At 47.2% G+C, this 20,327-nt stretch overlaps 1 protein-coding gene across 6 annotated transcripts in view; it reads left to right on the forward strand.

The window, feature by feature from the left end:
- The window catches only part of LOC146188269 (uncharacterized), a 219,207-nt gene that overhangs the window by 152,059 nt on the left and 46,821 nt on the right, over positions 1-20,327 (forward strand). For all 6 annotated transcript variants that reach the window (XM_084603714.1, XM_084603717.1, XM_084603715.1 and 3 more), the window contains 3 exons: positions 5,481-5,567; positions 6,659-6,816; positions 18,061-18,226. In XM_084603714.1, coding sequence (XP_084459840.1) covers positions 5,481-5,567; positions 6,659-6,816; positions 18,061-18,226 — 411 coding nt within the window. The remainder of the gene's footprint in view (positions 1-5,480; positions 5,568-6,658; positions 6,817-18,060; positions 18,227-20,327) is intronic.

Raw genomic sequence — 20,327 nt, forward strand, 5'->3', positions numbered from 1 at the left:
AACGGACATGGATCCTGACTTGCCTCTTGACCAAGAATGCCACCTTCAAGCTATTCTTGACTTACTATGACTGCTTTGTCAATACTTCCAAGGTTAAACAGATGTCAGTAGCAAAGCATCACATTATACCTGATCTCACTGAATGCCCTATCCGCCAACACCCCTACCGACAGTCGGCATAGGAACGTGAGACTATTCGGGTGCAGGTTGATGAAATGCTCTGAGGTGAGGTGATACAGCCGTCCACAAGCCCGTGGGCCTCTCCAGTTGTGCTGGGCACCAAAACGGATGGAATACTTAGGTTCTGTGTTGACTGCAAGAGGCTCAACAAAATTACAAAAAAACGACGTATACCCTTTGACTCAAATTGAGGACTCATTCGACCAGCTCCACCATGCCCAATACTTTTAATCATTTGGATTACGCAGTGGGTATTGACAGATTGATGTTGATGAATGCGATGAAGAAGATCACGTTCATTACTCCGGACAGACTGTATGAATTTAAGGTGCTTCCCTTCGGCTTGTGCCCTGCCCCTGCCACTTTTCAAAGAATGGTAGATACTGTCGTAGCGTGCCTGAAGTGGCAGATGTGCCTCATCTACCTTGATGACGTCATTTTCTTTGAGACCTACGTGGAGCATCTGAAGCGCTTGACGGCCATGCTATATGCACTCCATGCGACTGGCCTCTCTCTAAAACAAGAAAAATGCCACTTCGCATTTTGACAGCCCAATTTTCTACGCCACTTCTTGACCGCTGAATATAATAGCCCTGATCTAGAGAAGACTGCTGTCGTAGCTGCTTTCCCGACCCCCACTGATAAAAGTTCTGGTCGTCGGGTTTTGGGCCTCGCTGCATATTATACTTTTTGTGCAGTTCTCCCAGGTAACCAAAGCACTGACTCATTTAACAAAGGACAAACAACCTTTCATCTGGGCTGATGAGCAGCAAAGGGCCTTCGAGGAGCTTCACTAATGCCTCCAAACAATACCCATACTTAGCCACTTCGATGAGGAGGCAGACGCAGAGTTGCATACCGACGCCAGTAATATCGGCGTCGGTGCAGTTCTCGTTCAGTGGCAAGGTAGTGTTCAGTGGGTGATTGTTTATGCCAGCCGCACCGTCTCTTGTTCTGAAGCGAATTATTCTACTACTGAAAAGGAGTGCCTTGCAATTGTATGGGTGGTAACAAAATTCCGACCATTTTTGTATGGCCGGCTGTTTAGAGTTGTAAGTGACCACCACTCACTCTGTTGGCTAGCAAACTTTAAAGACCCCTCGGGCCAGTTAGCCCACTGGAGTCTCCGCTTATGGGAGTCAACATCATTATTGCGTACAAGTCCGACAGGAAACGCAGTGATGTGGACTGTCTTTTTCGTGACCCTATCCCGTGATCTTGACACAGATGACTGTTTTTCTCTGCACTCTCACGAATGCCTGCTCTTGCCCAACAGCAGGAAGATGGCACTGAACTGTGACCCCTTATCCATTACCTCAAATGCCTTGTCGCCTCGTTGCCTTCTTGCTCATGGCCTATCGTCATTCTGCTTGCGAGATGCCATCCTCTGCAAGAAAAACTGATTCCACGGACACTCAGTACCTGCTAGTTGTCCCAACGCTGCTTTGCATTGATGTTTCGCACCAATAGAGCCTGATCAGCCAGGCAAACACAAAAGGAAAATAAAAAGATGAGAAGAAAAAGCAGCCAATGCTATTTTGGTGGTAATTTCATGCCATTGGTACCAACCTCTGTGCCTCTGCCACCTCTGCTGCATAGAGTTTCTAGCCTACTGCTGTCCAAGCTCATAAGCAATGCAGCTTGCATAGCCGTTCCTCGTGACACATGTATGTGCTGTGTACTGCCTGTCTCCTGCCACATTGTTTGGTGGTGTAGGTTGTTTGTTTTAAGGTCTCTTTGATTTGGCTGCACACACTGTAGTAGTGGAAGTAGTGTAGCACTGCCATCCTCGTTTTGGCGGTGCCGCACGTGCCGTCTGCACTTTTCCTTGTTTTGGGTATAGGACTAGTTCTGCACGAGTTCTCGCCCATCGTGCAGACGCAGACAGAGGATTCTGGGCAGTTTACAAGCAAGATTGTTTTCGAGCTGCCAAAGAAAAGACTGCGAAAATGCACTTGAAAACATACACACAGAGCGATTATTCAAAGAAAAAGACTTTATCGGCCTGGGAAGGTACAAGACTCGCAAGGAGGACCTTATATGATGTAGCGACGATGACCGCACTCATGGCCAGGAGAAGCTATCAACAGAGGATGATGAAAGTGTATGCAGTGGCTCTATAAAGATGGGAAAGGCAGCAAACTGCTCAGCGTTCCTCAAAGAGCTCACGACTGCAACTTCTGGGGAGCACATGCGAGAGAAAGACACCACAGCGGTAATTCGAGCTGACGGGACGACCTCAGTAGACCCTGCGAAAGAAGCAGAGCTGCAAAACGAAGAGCCTATTTCTGGTCTTAATAAACAAATGCAATAAACAAATGTGGGCCCCGCCGGGGTGGTGCAGTGGTAAGACGCCCGTCTACTGTGCCGGAGTTCCCGGGATCGGATCCCGGCCTCGGCGGCTGCGTTTCGATGGAGGCGAAACGAAGTGGCGTCCGTGTGCTGTGCGATGTCAGTGCACGTTAAAGATCCCCAGGTGGTCGAAATTACTCCGTAGCCCTCCACTACGGCCCCCCTTTCTCTCTATCTACTTTCACTCCCACCTTCATCCCTTCCCTTACGGCGAGGTTCAGGTGTCCACAGAGCAAGTGTGACAGATACTGTGCCTTTCCCTTCCTATGAACCAACCAACCAATAAACAAATGCAAGTAGTGTGTACTGTAACGCAGCGAGCACTTATGCAGCTCCCACAGTCATTGAGAGAAGAGAGCTGGCCATCGAGAACCCTGGAAAAATGGCAGCCGCTGTTTCACAAACACAGGAAGAAATAAAGGCCAGTGCACAGGAAAAGAACATGATGGAAACTGAGGGTTGGGTCAAAGTGTTGTGCTAGATTGTTTACGTGAGTATTGTCAGTGTTGATGCTCTTCTTGATTACGGCTGTATCATATGGAACCCTTATACGAAATCCGATATCAGAAAATTAGAATCAGTTCAGAAGAAATCGGTACGCTTCATCTTTCACAACTACGGCCGAGATTTTTCCCCTTCTTCCCATTATACAGATTTAGGTCTCATAGCCCTACCTTTTCGCCGACAAATAGAATGTTTGAAGTTTTTGCACATACTGATTCACTCTCAGTGCCTTCCATCACTAAATAATTATTTGAACAGTAGAAAGCCTTCCATAACTAGAAGTTCCCATAGTCTGAATCTCATCCCTTTCTTTTCCCTCACTGAGACATTCAAACACAGCTTCTTTCCTCTGACCATTTAACTCTGTATTCGCTGCCTGGAAACGTTCGCTCGCTACCCGTTGAAGAATTTATGACAGCCATAGTTTCCTACTGCCATTTTTTATTTTCTTTAATTTTATGTTATATTTCTTTGATACACTTGTCTTTGTTTGCCCACTCCTGCCATAGTCTCATCGAGGCTGCAGTACGTAAAAATAATAATAAATATTATGTGTGTATAAAACTTGTGCAGTGAGCCCACCATGTTATGAAGGTAAACAAGATCAATTCCAATTATGCTTAAAGGGAAGCAGGATGAAACCAGAACAAGGTCTTTTTTGCTGAAATGGGATTTTTTGTTCACAAGCTGAACATGGAAATTCCGGAACAGGGAGGAAGGCTCCGACATCAGATATCATTCAAGCTCTGCGCATTTTTCCTTGTACCGCCATTTTTTCCACCTTGGCACCATAGAGCCCTACACGGGGGCTACCAGGAAGAGTGAGAGCGAGCTGGAGCTTTACAAAGTGAACTTAAAGCCATAGGCCCAACACAAACAGATGAAAACATCAGTGCTCTGGGCATTGAGGTTGTCACTGTTTCAAAAATGTGAGCAGCTGATGGACCTTTTCACTCAAAATAGGACGTCACCTGGACGCAGAGCACGTGGTCTCACAGCTGATACCAGGAGGAGTGGTGCTCTGGTCTCCGTTAACAGAACTTGAACCCCTGGGCATCGTTGCAGGGTTCCATAAGCAAGGGGTGCCATAGGCTGCAGGAAACCTACCCAGGTGGTGGCATAGTACAATACTTGACTCCTACACGAACCAAGGGATTGACATTGGGTTGTGTACTGTGGTCAGTCAGCCGACGAATCAGTACAGTTTCTTGCAGAGTGTATAGCAGAAGTATGCGCAAAAGAACTTGGACAGTGTGTGGGCTGCGGTGTGATTCGAGTCTGTGCTGCCATGCCCCTACTGATCTATCTTGTTTGGCACTGCTGGTGTCCTGTTGCGGATGTTAGAAGCCGCTCTTCATGGAGTATCTATAGTGTCATCATTGACTAGCTTCACGGGCAAGGTGTCAGCTCCCACTTCATAATGGTGGCCATCAGAAGCCATTGAGGCCACACCATTCAAGCTTCAAGCTACCTCTCACCTATAGTGAACTAGAATATTCTCTCACCTCGGGACGCGGAGCGTGTTGCAGATTCAGCAAGAATCTGCAAGCGGAGCGATGAGGAAGAGGTTTTGGGACAGAGGGCAAGCAGGAGAGACTGGGTGCCATGTTGGGACATCGATAGCCAGGGACAGCCGGGGATTAAAATGTAGTCAGTGGTGGCCTGATACCTGCCAGAGCAGATACTACGCCTTTCCTTCCTGTAAACCAATTATTGATTAGCTTTGATGCACGGAACTCTGGTTGTGTTCGACAAATAACGTGTGAGTTACTGTGTGCGGCAGCAATGCTCAGGCTTTCACCTTACTTCACTGCACATTCTGCAGTGCTCTCGGAATTTTTTTTAGTTGTTCTTGTCATATTTTTTCAAGGGACAATTTTTCAGTATGGTTGTGATGTTTGCAGTGAGTTGTGGCACTTTAGAAATAAGCAAGGAGAGTGCTTTTTTTACAAGGAGCGATAAAAGAATAATGAAGGTAAGTTTTTAGTAAAAGTGGGTCAGAACTGTGCCCTAAACCCATTCGGAATGGTTCCTCCGATTTCTTCCGGTTTGGGTTCAGTTGAGAGATGGTGAAAAAAGTTTGGGTTCAATTTGGTTACGGTTCTGGGCAAAAATTTTGGTTTGATTGCGGTTATAGTTTGACACCCTGGTGGCCAATTTCTGTAGATATGTTTGAGTAGTGCTTGGCCAGTGAGAGCTTGGGGTACAAATTATCATGGGTTCGACTTCAGCAATGTAGTGTCAAATTTTAGAGGGTGTGTTGTTCCTTCCTCCCTCTTCATTGTGCTGGTGCACTGCTTTTTCCCAGAAAATAATCCTGCTGCATGCTTTAGTAGAAATTTGTTCTCATGAAGAACCTATGCCTAAGTGCTTGCAGGGTTGTTTTTATGGGAGTCAGTGTTGCTTTGCTCATGTTGTTAAGTAACCATTGCTTGCTCTTGCAGTGGAAGCGCGTCAACCTCCGTCAGTTTCGTGTCAATGACTGGGATGCTTGTGTGGATACGTTGAAGAAGATGCAAACTGAGGAGCTGGTAAGTGGCACCGTGAGGAGGAAACGTCTTCGCTCGCCTTGTAAATATTTTGTTTAGTGTCTATATCATGCTGAGAATGTGAATTTTCAGACGAAAAACCATCTTCATAGTATTGCTGGTGTCTGTTTTATTTTGAAGAATTACATTTTGGGCCCTACAGAGTGAAATAGCGGTCATGAGAATGTATACACTTGCATGGGGTGCATGTCGTGATGATTCCTCAATCAAGTAAAAAAATGTGGTTGTGTACTTACGCAGTTTTGCTGCTTTGTTGACTGAAAATTGGCCCTGCAATGACAGGATGCATTCTTTTAAATTTATCAGGTATATCAGCCAGTGACAAATGCTGTGTGATTTGTAAGTACAAGCTGGCTTAGTTTTGTCTCAGTCGACACATTTGTGAGTTTTAATAGGTGGAAAAGAAGGGGCTGGTCTAGCAATGTGGCACACTGAAAATAACTAGGCTTGGAAAGTTGGATCAAAAGTGGTCAAGGAAATAACTAAGGTTGCCCAACATTGGAATGCAGTTTTATATTTGTGACAATTGCCTAGATTTTTTTGTATGACTGTATGCCTTGTTTTGTTTAGTACCATATGCTTGGGAAAGGTTGCCTTGCCTTGCTGCATCCTTTTTGAGAGCAAACACACTTTAAAACACCTCAGCTTGCAATTGTGGTCCCTGTTAACTATGTTTACATGAGGGCTCAAATTCTTGAGCTGTAACGAGTCGGTCTGATCAGTTGCTGTCAGTGATTTAAAAAAAAGAAATTAACTGCACATTTGGGCAAGTCTGGGTTCACCTCTGGCTGTCTGCCTTGGAGGAGGAATAAACGTTTCACATTTCGTAGATTTGAAAGTCTCTTATTTAGGCAGTATGAAACTGGTGACAAAAAGATGTAACCATGCATGCCTGAGGATGAAAAAGGAGCATCATTTTTGGGAGAACCACAAAATCTGTCACCTTCAAGACATGGCAAGGCTAGGTTGAGAGGTTGCCCCTGCAGTATAGAAGGAGGTGTGGGCCTGTGGTTGGGCTCTTAATGCACGGCTAATGCACTTCCTTATGAGTACGGCTGCACCCTTGAATGCAGGTGCTCGACAGGGACAGCCTTGAGCCAGTTCTGTGCCGCATCACGAAGCTGGACTCTGTGAAGCACGTGTCTCTGGAAGTGAACCCGCTGCAGCTGGCACGTGTTGCCAGTGTGTTCCACCGCCTTCTGAGTATCAGTGCCTTGATTTCTCGCAGGGGGTAAGTATCGCAAGGGCTTGGAAAGAACATGCAACGGAGGACATGGCAATTAACACTGCTTCTGTTCTTTGAGCATGAAACTTGACAACATTTTGCACTGCTGTGCAACTTTCTGTGCTGATTTCAGATTTTGAATTTTGTTTTATGCTTGCTGCGTAGCTCTTTTCTAACTAAAATGAAAACCTTTGTTAAGCAGTGTTGGGTAATTAAATGCAGAGCTTGCTCTGATCTGTCATGTTGGTGACATCCGTCCAAGATCATCACTCTAAGCAGCCAGGAAAAAAAGATGAGAGAAGGGAACAACCAGGGGGTTGCTGTTATCACGTCTGACTTTTGCTAGCAGTTGTGTGTGGGGTCCTTGAGCGACATTATCACTGACATGAGTGTAGGGAGCTTAGCCAAGTGTCCCACTGCGGGTCGACAAAGTAACAAACCAGAATGGTACCAGATTACACTGCTGTGGCATAGTGCAGCCTGGCATAGCCCTGAGGTGAAGGACAAGTTGCACTTGCTGCTCAGCCTTACGCCCAACAGCAATGACCATAAAGGCCAGACCAATTTTTAGCCCCCCCTGCCCCTTGGATGAGGGGGTGCTCTGCAGTGAGAGCATAGGAAGTGTCAGCATTAAGCAGGTGCCTGCTCTGTGTTGTTGCCTAGTTTTGCCAGTTTTTTTTCTTGGCATGTTTACCAACATCTGTGCTCTGCAGTAAATGTGTTAGCACTTTCTCTTAGTAGTCCAGTGTTAACAGAAATAACAGATTAGTATCAGTCAGTCCATCAGTGCAATCGTTTAGTCATGTCCAACTTGTTTGTGACCTTATACGCGATGTGCAAAACACCGCCTGTCGCCAAAGCCTTAAAGCGTAGGCGAGCTATCAGCGAAAGCAAGCAATACAACTGAATAACATTTGTTCAGGTTAATGTCATTTTTTCGGCGCGCTGCTACATGACCAAAGCTAAAGCCATTTCCAAATTTTGGTAACTGCGATTTACATTCATCCGAATGCGATCAACGAGGAAATGTGTTATCTCGGCACCAGAAACTCTGTGATAAGATACACCAAAAATAAACTACAAAAGTGCCACCTGCAGTAAATATTACTGTTTTTCTATAATTTTGCAGCTAGTCATCTATATGAAATATGCCCAATAGCATCGTAAAAAAAAAAAAAAAGAAAAAAAAACTTGCACCCATCGCTGCCAGCCAACCTGTAGCCACCACACTCAGTGCACCTTCAATATGTTGTGAAGATGACTGCGCTGTAAACTAAAGCAGGCTTTAAATGGACATTCATGTTTTGCATGCCTTGTAAGCAACCTGTTGATTAGGACTATCAATTACGAAGTTAGCGGCACTGTCAGCGGCATTTGTTTATGAAAGGGCACAAAAGGTGTGCACGTCTGTGACTGCAAAATGCGTACGAGTTTCAACAGCCTACACTTTGTGCACTAAAGCAATTGTCAAAAGCAACACGTAAAATAAGCAATATCTAGCATACTGCCCGATAGCACTTTTATAGAAACTTCGAGTATCGCCCTACGGTGCAGCATACTACATACAGCCCCATACAGCCCCAAAATTGTAGCCGAGCTAGAGTTCCCTGAAGCGTCTCAACCAGGCCTTTCCGCCACTCTCGAGGATGCCCACGAGATTTACGGCTGCCTGTTACACATACCAAAGAAAAAAAACAACCTACAAACACTCAGCGGGGGCCGCCGACAGCGTTTGGAGCCTCGCTCACTAACAGGCCAAACACAGAACGTCTGAACGCTTTTCAATGCGCGAGACCCCTGCCCCTCAAGAGAGACATAAAACAGACAATGCGCACATGCAGGGACACTTCACACTGTAAGCAAAACAAGAAAAGGTCCCCTTTCCTGGATACGGGCGCCGCTGCACCCGCGCGCCTTGTGGACCGGCTGTTCGAAACGGGAGGGAACAGAGCCTGCCCCCGTCGCCTCCTCTGCTCTTGAATCTCCGCTATCACTTCCGCTCTCCTCCGCACTCATTTTCGTGACAACTGCACCGCTACGCAGTATCATGCACGATTCCTGTTACTTGCTCCAAAACACCACTGCACCAGTGGGTTCTGAGGACCAGCAAGAGCAGATAAAAGCTGTGGCAAAACCCCCGATTCAGCTACGTGAAGGCTGGAAATGGAGCTGGAGCTTAGGAAGACCACGCTACTCATTGAGCGGGAAAAAACACGTCAGTTAGAGCTGCGAAGGGGTAGACCACAGGGCTCGCTAACAAATGGTAAGCTGACGCGCGAGGAATCACTAGCGCATTTCACAAAACAGCTTATTAAGAGTTTACTGACCACAATTACCACAGATCCAGAGGTTCCAGTGTGTCTCGAGGGAATCGAGGGCATTTTTCGTTCCTATAAGGTGCCTGAAGAGGTTGGAAGCCATTTAGTTTTGCCTCTTGTGACCGGGAGAATCCCACACCTTTCTAAACTTTCAACCAAGGAGCTCGACAGTTACGATCTGATAAAAAAGACGATTCTCTCCGACTTGCGTCTGTCGCTAGGTGACTCCCTCAGGCAGTTCCGCAATGCGCTCCCAGCTCGTGATGAGACCTTCCAGCACTTCACGTCACGAATTGAAAGCTACTATGCTTTTTACATGGCGGCGCGGGGGATCAGAACGCTAGAGGACCTGATTGCTCTGCACGTGGCTGATCAGATGAAGCAGGCACTGAGCACTGAGGCATATAAGTACGTGAAACGAGAGGAGAGGGACGGCTGGGTGAGGCCACATGAGATAGGTTGGTGGAGGCTTTCGAGGATTGCGAAGGTAAGGGGTCGGGAAGGAAGCAAACAGTTGCAGGCAGAAGCCCATCTGGCAAATAACAAGCAACTTTGCAAAAGTCCGGCCTAGCTGCGCAGGAAAAGCCAGGCTCCTCGAGATCCTCAGCATGCTTCATTTGTGACGGACCACATTTCACTCGCTCTTGCCCTAAAAAAACAGCAACTGGTGATGCGCATAAGAAAAGCGTGAATAGAGTAGTGCAAGAAAGACTTAACGCTGTAGACAACTATGACAGCGGAATGGCTGAATGGGGAACGACCCACCACTTTTCACCTTGCGGGGAGCCATCGAGGAAGGATGGCCTCGTGTCACTAGAATATGTCGATTTGAGATGTGGCGAGACGGTTCTGAGGGCCCTGATCGACACAGGTGCAGAGATAATGGTGAATAAAGAGGGCGCCATACCGAGCAGCCAGGTGGAGGTGGTGGGCAACATATCACTAGTGGGAGCTTTTAGTGCTAAAGTGGTAGCCAAGCTCGCTAGGGTGCCTCTAAGCTTAGCAGTAGATCGGGTCAGCAGATCGGAGAGAGTGCGTCGCTGTTGTGCGCCGTAACGAGTGAGCTGGCGTCCAAGGAAGCAGACTGCTTACTCTCTGCAGAGGCCTTGTACATGTTTAAGCAGGCACGCAGCAGAGCTTGTGAGATGCCCGACATGAAACTAGTGGAAGCCGAGCCCTAGGCACTGGCAGCTGGGGAGAGCAAGAACTTTGGCCGTTTGGAAACACCAAGGCAGATCGGAGTACGGATGAGGTACTAGTGGCTATCGACACACCTCAAGGCGACGAGAGCGCAAGAGAATCACGTATTCCGTGAGGCGCAGCGGTCGGACCCGGGCCTCGCCGATGCTTGGCATCAGGGGAAAGCGAGCAGCCACGAGATGTTCGTGCACGATGGCTTGCTCTACCACAAAGACAAAATTGCCGGCATACTGTATGAGCAGCTACTGCTGCCTAGGGAAAGAAGAGGCAAAGTACTGATGCTGGCGCATGAGTCCCCTTGGGGAGGGCACCTAGGAAAGAGGAAAACAATGAACAGAGTAGAGATGAGCTTCTACTGGCCGGGAGTTAATGCAGACATCAACGAACATTGCAGGACCTTCCATGGGTGTCAAATATGAGATCAGACTGCCGAACAACAGATAAAATTCCTATCGCCCTGCTCACACGGCCTAGTTACCCCTTTCAGGTGGTGAACATCGATGTGATCGGGCCGCTCAACCCCTCGTCAGCAAGGGGACACAGGTACGCGCTTTGCGTCACCGACCTGCATATATATAGGCTGGCCAAAGGTCATCTGCCTAACGTCGCTTATAGCGCAGAAGACGTGCGACGTGCTCCTTGAAATTTTCTCGCTCACCGGCGTCCCGGAAACGATATGCAGTGATCAGGGTACTAATTTCGCCGCTCAGATGACGCAGCTACTCTGCGAGAAAATCGGCAGTTCGCCGCAGTTTTTCACTCCGGAGCATCCCGAGAGTAACGGCTCCGTCGAGAGATGGAACCGCATTTTCAAAGACATGATTTATCATGTAATTGAAAGTGACAGGCGTAACTGGGACAAATGTGTACCTTTCCTGCTCTGGGCATACAGAGAAGTACCGCATGATACAACGGGAGTCTCTCCATTCCAGATGCTCTACGGGAGGCACCCGACGGGACCCTTGTTTATACTGAAGAAAACTTGGTCAGGAGAGGTAGATATCCCCAATAATCTTAGAGAACCAGCGGCCCGATACTTGGAGAAGTTGAGGGAGCAGTTGCAATTGGTGGCCGAGATGGCGGGGCTCACCGCCACCATTAAGCAGGGATCTTATGCCGCGCACTACAGCCGCCGTGCCCGACCAAAAACATTTGAACGTTAGCGAAGACGTAATTTTGTTTCGCACGGACAGTTTAGGAAAACTCGGCGCAAGGTGGTGCGGCCTCTATAGGGTCAATTCGAGGCCCCGCCAGAACTCTTACAAAATAGAAGTGGAAGGCGGAAGGTGGTACATGCAAATCACCTGCGCCCATATGAGATTATAAGCCACACAAGCATGATTTTTGGCGAGGATGCCGAATTCGGGGAAGTCGAGAGTGCCCCGCTGTCTGATGAGCAGCTTGATGGCCACTTGCCATCCAGTGCAACAGAGCATCTGACTCCGTCCAGGGATCAGCAGATACGCCAGTTGTTTAGGGTCATACGAAGATGTATTTCAGGGACGGCCGGGAGCGGCGCGCATAGGAGAACACAGGATAGTACTAAGAGAAGGGGTTCATCCCGAAAATGCAGTATACCTATCGCGTGCCTCAACTCCTCAAAAAGGAGGTAGCGAGATAGATGGACGAGCTGCTAGATTTAGGGCTTGTATATGCGGCTTCGAGCGCGTTCGCCCATCCGGCTTAGCACAGTCCGTCGTCCCAAGCGAGCGTACGGGAGAACGTCTGTCTTCTCCTTCGCTCGGGCCGCAACTCCCGGGCTACGCCCCACAACTCGCCGTCCCCGTTCACACAGTTTCATGGAAAATCGTAGCCGAGCTAGAGTTCCCTGAAGCGTCTCAACCCCGGCCTTTCCACCACTCTCGGGGATGCGCACGAGATTTACGGCTGCCTGTTACACATACGAAAGAAAGAAAACAGCATACAAACACTCAACGGGAGCCCGATGGGGGGCCGCTGACAGCGTTCGAAGCCTCGCTCACTAAAAGGCCGTACATAGAAACCCCACCCCTCAAGAGAGACATAAAACAGACAACGTGCACATGCAGGGACATTTCACACTGTAATCAAAAGAAGAAAAAGGTCCCCCTTTCCTAGGTACGGGCGCCGCTCCACCCGCGCGCCTCTTGAGCCAGCTCTCCGAACTGGAGGAAACACACGTACGCACAAAAGGAAAACCCGAGTAAACATGCACTATTGATGACCTTACAGCGCATATTATTAAAGATCAACAGAGCATGTTTTTCTGAAGGTGGCGAAAGAAATCTGCCATGTCGCCGACTCTGCGCCGGCGGACCGCGCCAGCAGGAGCGAGTTTTTCCGCCCGCTCTGGCTGCGGGGACTACGGGTTGGCTGGCAGCGATGGGTGCTATGTTTTTTTCTTTTACAATGCTTTTTTAGCATATTTCACAGAGATGACTAGCTGCAAAATTATAGGGGCACAGTAGTATTTAATGCAGGTGGCACTTTTGTAGTTTATTTTGGGTGCATCTTCTCACCGAGTCTCTGGTATCGGGATAACACATTTGGCCGTTGATCGCATTTGGATGAGTACCTCAAACTCATTCGATGCCTAATGTCGATTTATATTTTCTCATGTAGCAGCAAACAAATATAATTTTGAACGAACGTAATTCGATGGAAAAGGCATTAAATTTGCCATGTGACAGGGCTGAGTGATAACTATGATTTTAGTGTTTTCTGCTTGTCATTGCACCTTTCGTGAACATTTCTTGTTTAAACTTGTTCGCCACGGCTGCCGGGAAGGTACAATACGCATTAGATTTGTGAAACGGTTAGCCAGACAATATTTAGCGTGCATTGACATCGCACAGCACACGGTTGCGTTTTGTGTTTTGCCTCTGTCTAAACGTGGGCAGCGCGGTCGACTTCGGTCCCGATAACTCGATCCTCCTCAGTAACCTGAGCCACTGCAGAGGGTTATTGAACAGACATTTGCTAATATGCGTGTTGAAACTTGCCATGCAACTATGCCATGCAATTACTTTGAAGACCAGAGCCAGTGTTCCTGTTGTCTGGCAAAATTACAAAATCATAACATGTCGCTGCACTTGCTATTTAGTCTAAGGGTTCTAGAGCTGGTTATAAAGCGCACAACAATAATAAAATAGGATATAAAATTTAAATCTAATATGCTCTTGGCTAACCTGTGATGCAGCTTTTCAGATATTGCCTCTGCTGATATTTCACTCCTTCATAAAAATATCTACCCGCTCTGCCTTTTTAAGGATGGAGTACGTGAAATCCATCCTGTGCAGGCAGTGGTAAAGCGCAGGCATGAAAATCTGAACTCTTGCTACAGGAGCCCAGTATGCGCTATTTTTCTGATGCTCAGAATGCTGTTTTGCAAGCTCGCTGGCTTTTCGTGCGGTCGCACCGGTACGAAACTGCTCGCAGTTTCGACGACGCTGCCTAGTTTGTTGTTGCACGTAAACGAAGCAAGGGTGAAGCATTAAGCAAAGAAAGAACATTGGTTCTCGGTCAAGGAATGAACGAATTAGTGTGGCGTTGTAATGAAAGCGGGGCACTCAAAATGAGCTCCACTTCGTACGCAACCTTGTTGGCGCTGGTCTGCAGCAGACACTTGATGCATATGGAGGCGATGTAGTCTCAGACGGCCATGATATCTAACACATGTCCACTATTATACAGTGCGATCCCCTCGCACACACTGTCACCGCGGAAGTGCCTCCGAGACGCGCACAAACGGCAGATCGCATGCTCGCACCACGGCCAGGCTTGCCGCATGAGGCCTGCCTCGGGTTCCGATGGCCGCCGCTATGTGGCTTTCAGTGACGCCCCTATAGGCGCTGCGCATGGCGTGTCAACCATATCACACCAAACTGTCCGGCCACCCACTACCTTTCGAATATCACGCAGATTCAGCTGCAATACCTTGAGGATGTCGTCTAACCATCGCGTTCGTTGCCTACCCCTTCTCCTGTTTCAATGTTTCCCAGCATCAAAGTTTTCTCCAGTGGCTCCTCTCTTTGCGTGAGATGACCAAAGTAGCTAAGCTTTAACTTTAGAATGTGACCTTCCAATGAACAATCGCAGTTTATGGTCGTAAGTATCCACTAATTTGATCTTCTGCCAGTCCAATAGTTTCTGCCAGCACCACACTTCAAAAGCATCAGTTCTTTGGCGGTCAGCCAGTCTAGCACTTGCATCCCTACATCACTACTGAAAAAACCTATCTGACCTTGGTTGGCAGCGTGGTCTCTCCTCTTTACTAGGCAGTCGAGGCTACCTATGGCTCGCTTTTCTGGAGCAAACTTTATATAAATGTTCCTTTCATTGAGTATAGAAGAATTAACAGCGTTATTGCTTTAATCAATGTCTCAGGATTTATCCACAAAAAACATTCATTCTGCTGTCATTTGATGGGAAAGGCCAAAAGGAAAGAGTGATGCAGTTTATAAAACATGAAGAAAGGAAAGTTCACAAAATCAGCTTAATGTGTATTTTTCTCATTTATTACTTCTTGTACTTGGGCTTTTGACTGGGGAGATTACAGCATTGCAACCCATGCAAGCTCTGATCTCTTGGTCACTCCTCGTTATTGTGATACAGTAAACCCTCATTGACTCGAAGTTGTAAAATCCGGGAAAAAGTTCGAGATAAGCAGAGTTTCGAGTTAAGCAAAATGCCAAAAATTCCTGGCGACAATCCCTGGCGATCATTCACGCGACTCCGCCACTAATGCCTGTCCTTGGCGCTGGTGCACACTGCACGGACGTCTGCGACAGAGGCGCGTTTTCAGCGTTGCTTTGTTACTGCCGCCTCGTCATTCGGTCGGGGAGTACAATTACGCTATATCCCATTTCTAACACTAAACAGCAGGACGTACGGTATAACAGTGATGAATTTTTTTTTGTAACGCATCGCGCGTAAGAAAAAAAAAAGGTCATAGCTCAATGGTGTGCTACTACATTGCGATGCAAGCAGCGGCTTCCTCTTGCTCCTTTCGAAGATTAACGATATCTAGCTCCACACTAGCCTTTTTATTTTCCTTTAATACTCTACCCAACTTTTACTGAATTGTCTCGATGCGCTCATATATGCACGGATCAGATGAAGTGAGTGTCTGCAGGTTCTTCACTCAAACCGGACTAGGAAAGCCAACTTCACTTGCGCCAAAAAGGAAAAAAAAGCCAGGACGGAAATTGAGTAGCCCAAAGCCCTCTGTGATTGGCTGCCTAGCGAGCTGCTTCTGGGTGATACGCGAAATTTTCTACAAACCCAGAACCTGAACGTACAGCGACGAGCGAAAATGCTTTGGCGGCCCTCGGGCTGTCGCGTCCATCGATGCTCCACTGCACAAAGGGAGTTTCTGTAATAAACGCAAAAGAATTCTCAGGAAAAACTCAACTTTATAATTTTTGAAGGATGAACTGTTTAACGCTTGCCTGCTTCACATTGGCATTCAGCCCGACAAATGAGTCCTCGACCTGCTAAATGCGTCGCATAAACCATTGGTTGTTGCAGCTGCATTCGTCTTTGTTGCGGAGCAAGCGTTGCAGACATCACATACACAAAAAAATTAATCAACACTTCGTGCACATAACGCGACGAAACAGAACTGCACAATCACTAAATTGCTCTTGCTGGTATGCACATGCGGAGGGCAGCTGACCGAACCACGCCCGAAAAGACCCATCAGCCTCCGCGCTCGATTGGCGCTCTTGTGACTGCTCCCAAGGCGCAAAAACGGCTGCTTCCGCGGGAATTTTGTATTTGCTCTTTGAACGTGACCGCTTTCGCTCATTCGCAACAAAGTGCTCATTCGGAGCCCCTATCACCTTTCTCTAATGAGCTTTGCCTTCGGTCCTTCCATTCAAAATTTTGAAATATCCGCATTATGCCCTAAAAATACATAGCACCTATGGGAGGGGAAAGTGCGGCGTGAAAAGTTTTTGACTTAACCGATTTTTCGAAATATGCGGGTTCGTGTTAACGAGGGTTTACTGCAATGAGATTGTGCTGTCCTATCATTTGAAACCTGTGGAATTCTTGATGTGGCTGGGCCATCAAAAGCATAGTTTGGTAACAATTTTCAATCAATGTTTATAAAACATCTGTTTCCAAATTTGGACTGTATCTTTTTCTATAATAATGTTTTGTCACAGTACAAATGAGAGCCTGAGGTTATAAAAAAAATCAGTAAATTGAGAAATAGAAAAAGTTGAACAAATTGCTCATTATAGGCTCTGTACTGTGAGCAGGGGGCGCTGTGGAGGAGCGCTGTAATCAGTGCCGCAGTGGTGAATTTCGCGTTACTGAGCAGGGCGAGACATGGTCGATCTCAAGGGGGGCGCGCTCCCCCTCGAGGCAGGCCATGGCCGGTGATGCAGGCAAGGCGGTAGGGAGCCAGTGGCCACCCCCTGGCGTTTGTGTTCAACCAGCAGGTGTGATTGTATATTATATCATGAACTAGGTTTTTTATTGTGGCTACTGACATTCTGTAAGCTTCGGGCCATAAAGGGAATACAGCAGTCTGTGGCACCACGTGGCTGGCACGTTGCAGTCTCTTGTCATGCTGTACGTGCCGCGAGAAGTCCGCGTGTCGCCGATGTCGTGATTGACTGTCGCGCTGTGTGTGCCGCGAGTAGTGAGCTTTGACTGCGCAACCGTAATAAACCTTCTCGGACGTAAACAGATATGCGCGACCGCCTTTCCTGTGCTTCTGCATACGTATTTTTGTTTGTTTTGATGATACGAATGTTCGGATGATACGAATTTTTTCGTGGCCACATGAGATTCGTATTACAGAGGTTTTACTGTATTACTTAATTTGCGGGTATTTAAGCAGTCCAGCAATGTACTGCACATTTTTGTTCAGTATTCATGCCCTGCCCTAGACAGAGTGCATTGACTGCTAGTCTAGTCTCAATCGTTACTTAAGTGGTTTATGACTCACTGATCTATCGAGCATACGGAACTTACAGATTATGGCATTAACGTCACATTCTCACCTTGAAATGTATCTGTAGGATGACTCTAATCCACGATTATCTCCAACTTCCATCCTTGGGAAATGCGAAACTTGCACGTTGGTACCAGTGTCCTAGTGTCCGGGGCACCCAGGAACACAGCACTGTCCCATGTTGCACCATGTCAATTGCTTCTGCTCAATGCCGCATCCTTGTTCACGTTCTGGTGATGTTGTTCACACCTGAATAATTTGCACATACTTGCATACACACAAATATATGTATAATAAAAAGACTAGCGCATGTAACAAGACCACAGACAGAAGTAGTCAGGAAGAGCGCTAATGTCTCTTTATTAATGGTGACACACCAATTTGCCCAGCTTTCTGCCTTCACAAATATATGCACATGAATGCAAGCGCATTTGACCATTTCAAACAAAAGCAGACCAAAAGTGACGTCAACTTAGAGCAAGGCATTACACAAGGGACGACTGAAAAGCGACGATTGAAAAACATGTGTGGACTTGCGCAAAGTTTTGCTCAAACCTGTTGCATTATTGATCGGGAGTGTGTGGGACGATGGCTTTTCGGAGAATAGGACAATTAGTGTGACGTAGACGGCTGGGGAGATGACGATGTGTACAGGTCTTGTAAAAGTCAAGAAGGTGTTGAAAGAACCCTCAGAGTTGACTTTTAAGATCACAGGTTGGAACCGAGGTAATAATGAAAACAGACAGCATGTGCAAAAGCTTCAAATGTCACATCACTTGTCGGCAGGACGGCTGAACCCCAGCACCCAGCTTCACTGGGTGGTCTCTCGGAGCTGCTGTGTGTGGCTGGCCTGGAGTGCTTGGAGCTACGTGGTTCCCACGGCCTGGTCATCTTGCCTCTTGGCATGGCCCCCATCAGCCTAGCTCAAAGATGCCAGCATCTGCGAGTCTTGGTAAGTGCTGCCTGGTCATCATCCATCTTTCACTCTTTTGCCTTCATCCCTATGAGGCAAATTTTGCCTCTATGCTTGAATGAGGAGGGATGCATTTTCAAGCTGTCATTGCCATAGCCAGATGTTCAACAGTTCCTTTCCTTCACTGATACTCATTACTTCACATTGAGAGGTGTGCAGATATCAGCTGCTACTCGAGTAATTTCTGTGCATTGCGGAAAGCTTTCTCAGATCATCACCTCACTGGCGTAATGAAAGGTGAGGGTCTGGAAATATGACACAAGGCGGGCTTGCTTGGCGGCTTCAAAGGTCACTTTAGCAAACTTTTGTGCTTTGACAACATTGTTACGGGGCGGCTAGCAGATGAAATTGAAAGCAGGACAGCACAGGGAGAGAAAAAATGGTCGATGACTGTGAGACGATTTAATGAATCGCAGCGCAACCCCGCTGAGGTGGTGCAGTGGTTACGGTGCTCGACTACTGTTCCCAAGGATGCGGGATTGAAACCCGGCCTCAAAGGCCGCTTTTCGATGGAGGCGAAAAGCAAGTTCCTATGTGCTGTGCGATGTCAGTGCACGTTAAAGAACCCCAGGTAGTCAATTTCCGGAGTCCACTACGGCGTCTCTCATATCCTGAGTCGCTTTGGGATGTTAAAACCTCAAAAACCAACCAACCTAGCAAAAGCGCTTCTGTCCGTGCCACTGCCCGCTTCTTCCTCTTTCATAACAATATAATAAGGCTCGCAAGCTGAAAGGCCACAGCACTGTTAGACTCCATCATCTGCATGGGTATAGATGCCAGCACCCCACATAAGTGTTCTACAATGTGTTGCTTCATAGTGCGCAAAAGTGCCATTTTTGGAGAAATGTGTATGCAAGCTTGTTTCAGCTATTGTGCCTAAGCGCCTTGAATTGTCCTCACTCACAAGAGTGCTGTGCGTTTTCACAAAAAGGGCCAAGGATGTGGCTGGGGTCCCCCTATTTGAGCCAGCCCTTTTTTAAAACATCTTATGGTCACATTAGTTATGAATCCAGCTGCTGCGAATATCCTTAGACTCCCATACAAAAAACTGGAAGGACGCAGTTTCAGTAGTGTGGACTGTGTTTCGAGATGCGTCTGTGCAAGTCTCGAAAACAGTGCTATACTGAAAGCACTGCACGGGCCATAATTATCGGCTCGTGCCCTGCCCGGGCCTTGCTGCCATTTGCATTATCCGCTTGAGCCCGGTCCGGCTTCTCCGATACACGCCCAAGCCCGGTCCGAGCCGAGGAAATTATGACCTACCCAGCCCAGCCGCCATGGAGGCAGGCTCGTCCGAGGCCCGAAAAAACAATTCCTGAGCTAAGCGCAGTTGACTAATGCAGATGTTTGTGTTAATCCTTATTTCCATGGCAAGAGGCCCTCGTTTTTAGAGCCGCAGCGTAAATCTGATTCATAGTTCTGGTTGCGTTGGTTATTGTTCTATGTCCGAACAAAGCACAGTGGATTGGGTTCCACGTATACAAATTAAATGCTATCAAATAAGATCGCTTTAGTTCTGATACTGCTGGTTACAAAACTTTAAAGAATATGTATCACAAATTCTGACTTCAAATCGTTTTTCTGAAAGAGGTCACACAATCAAAGAATCCTGCAAAGCCGCTCCTTAGTCAGACGTCCGATCGGTGCATTTTGGTGTGTATTTGGAGGAAGGTGGCGGTGCTCTGTTGGAAGTCCTTGTTTTTATTGACTAATACCCCTGCCACATGGCAAATTTAATGTCATTTCCATCGAATGACGTTTGTTCAAAATTACATTTTTTTGGTGCCACACAAGAAATATAATGACATTCGATGAAAATGACATTAGGTATCGAATGAGTTTGAGGAACTCATTCGAATGCGATCAGCCAGGACTTTTGTTATCTCGACACCAGAGACTCGGTGAGAATATACACCCAAAATAAGCTACAAAAGTGCGCAGGCTATATAATACTACTATGCATCTGCAATTTTGTAGGTAGTCATAAAATGATGTGAAACATGCCAAATAGCATCGCGAAAAAAAAAAAAAGAAAAAAAAGCTCCAACCCTCGCTACCAGCCACTAGCCACCGGACTCAG

The sequence above is a fragment of the Amblyomma maculatum genome, chromosome 5 (assembly GCF_055883805.1).
Source record: "Amblyomma maculatum isolate TAMU_Amacu chromosome 5, ASM5588380v1, whole genome shotgun sequence".
In the NCBI taxonomy this organism is placed as follows: Eukaryota; Metazoa; Arthropoda; class Arachnida; order Ixodida; family Ixodidae; genus Amblyomma; species Amblyomma maculatum.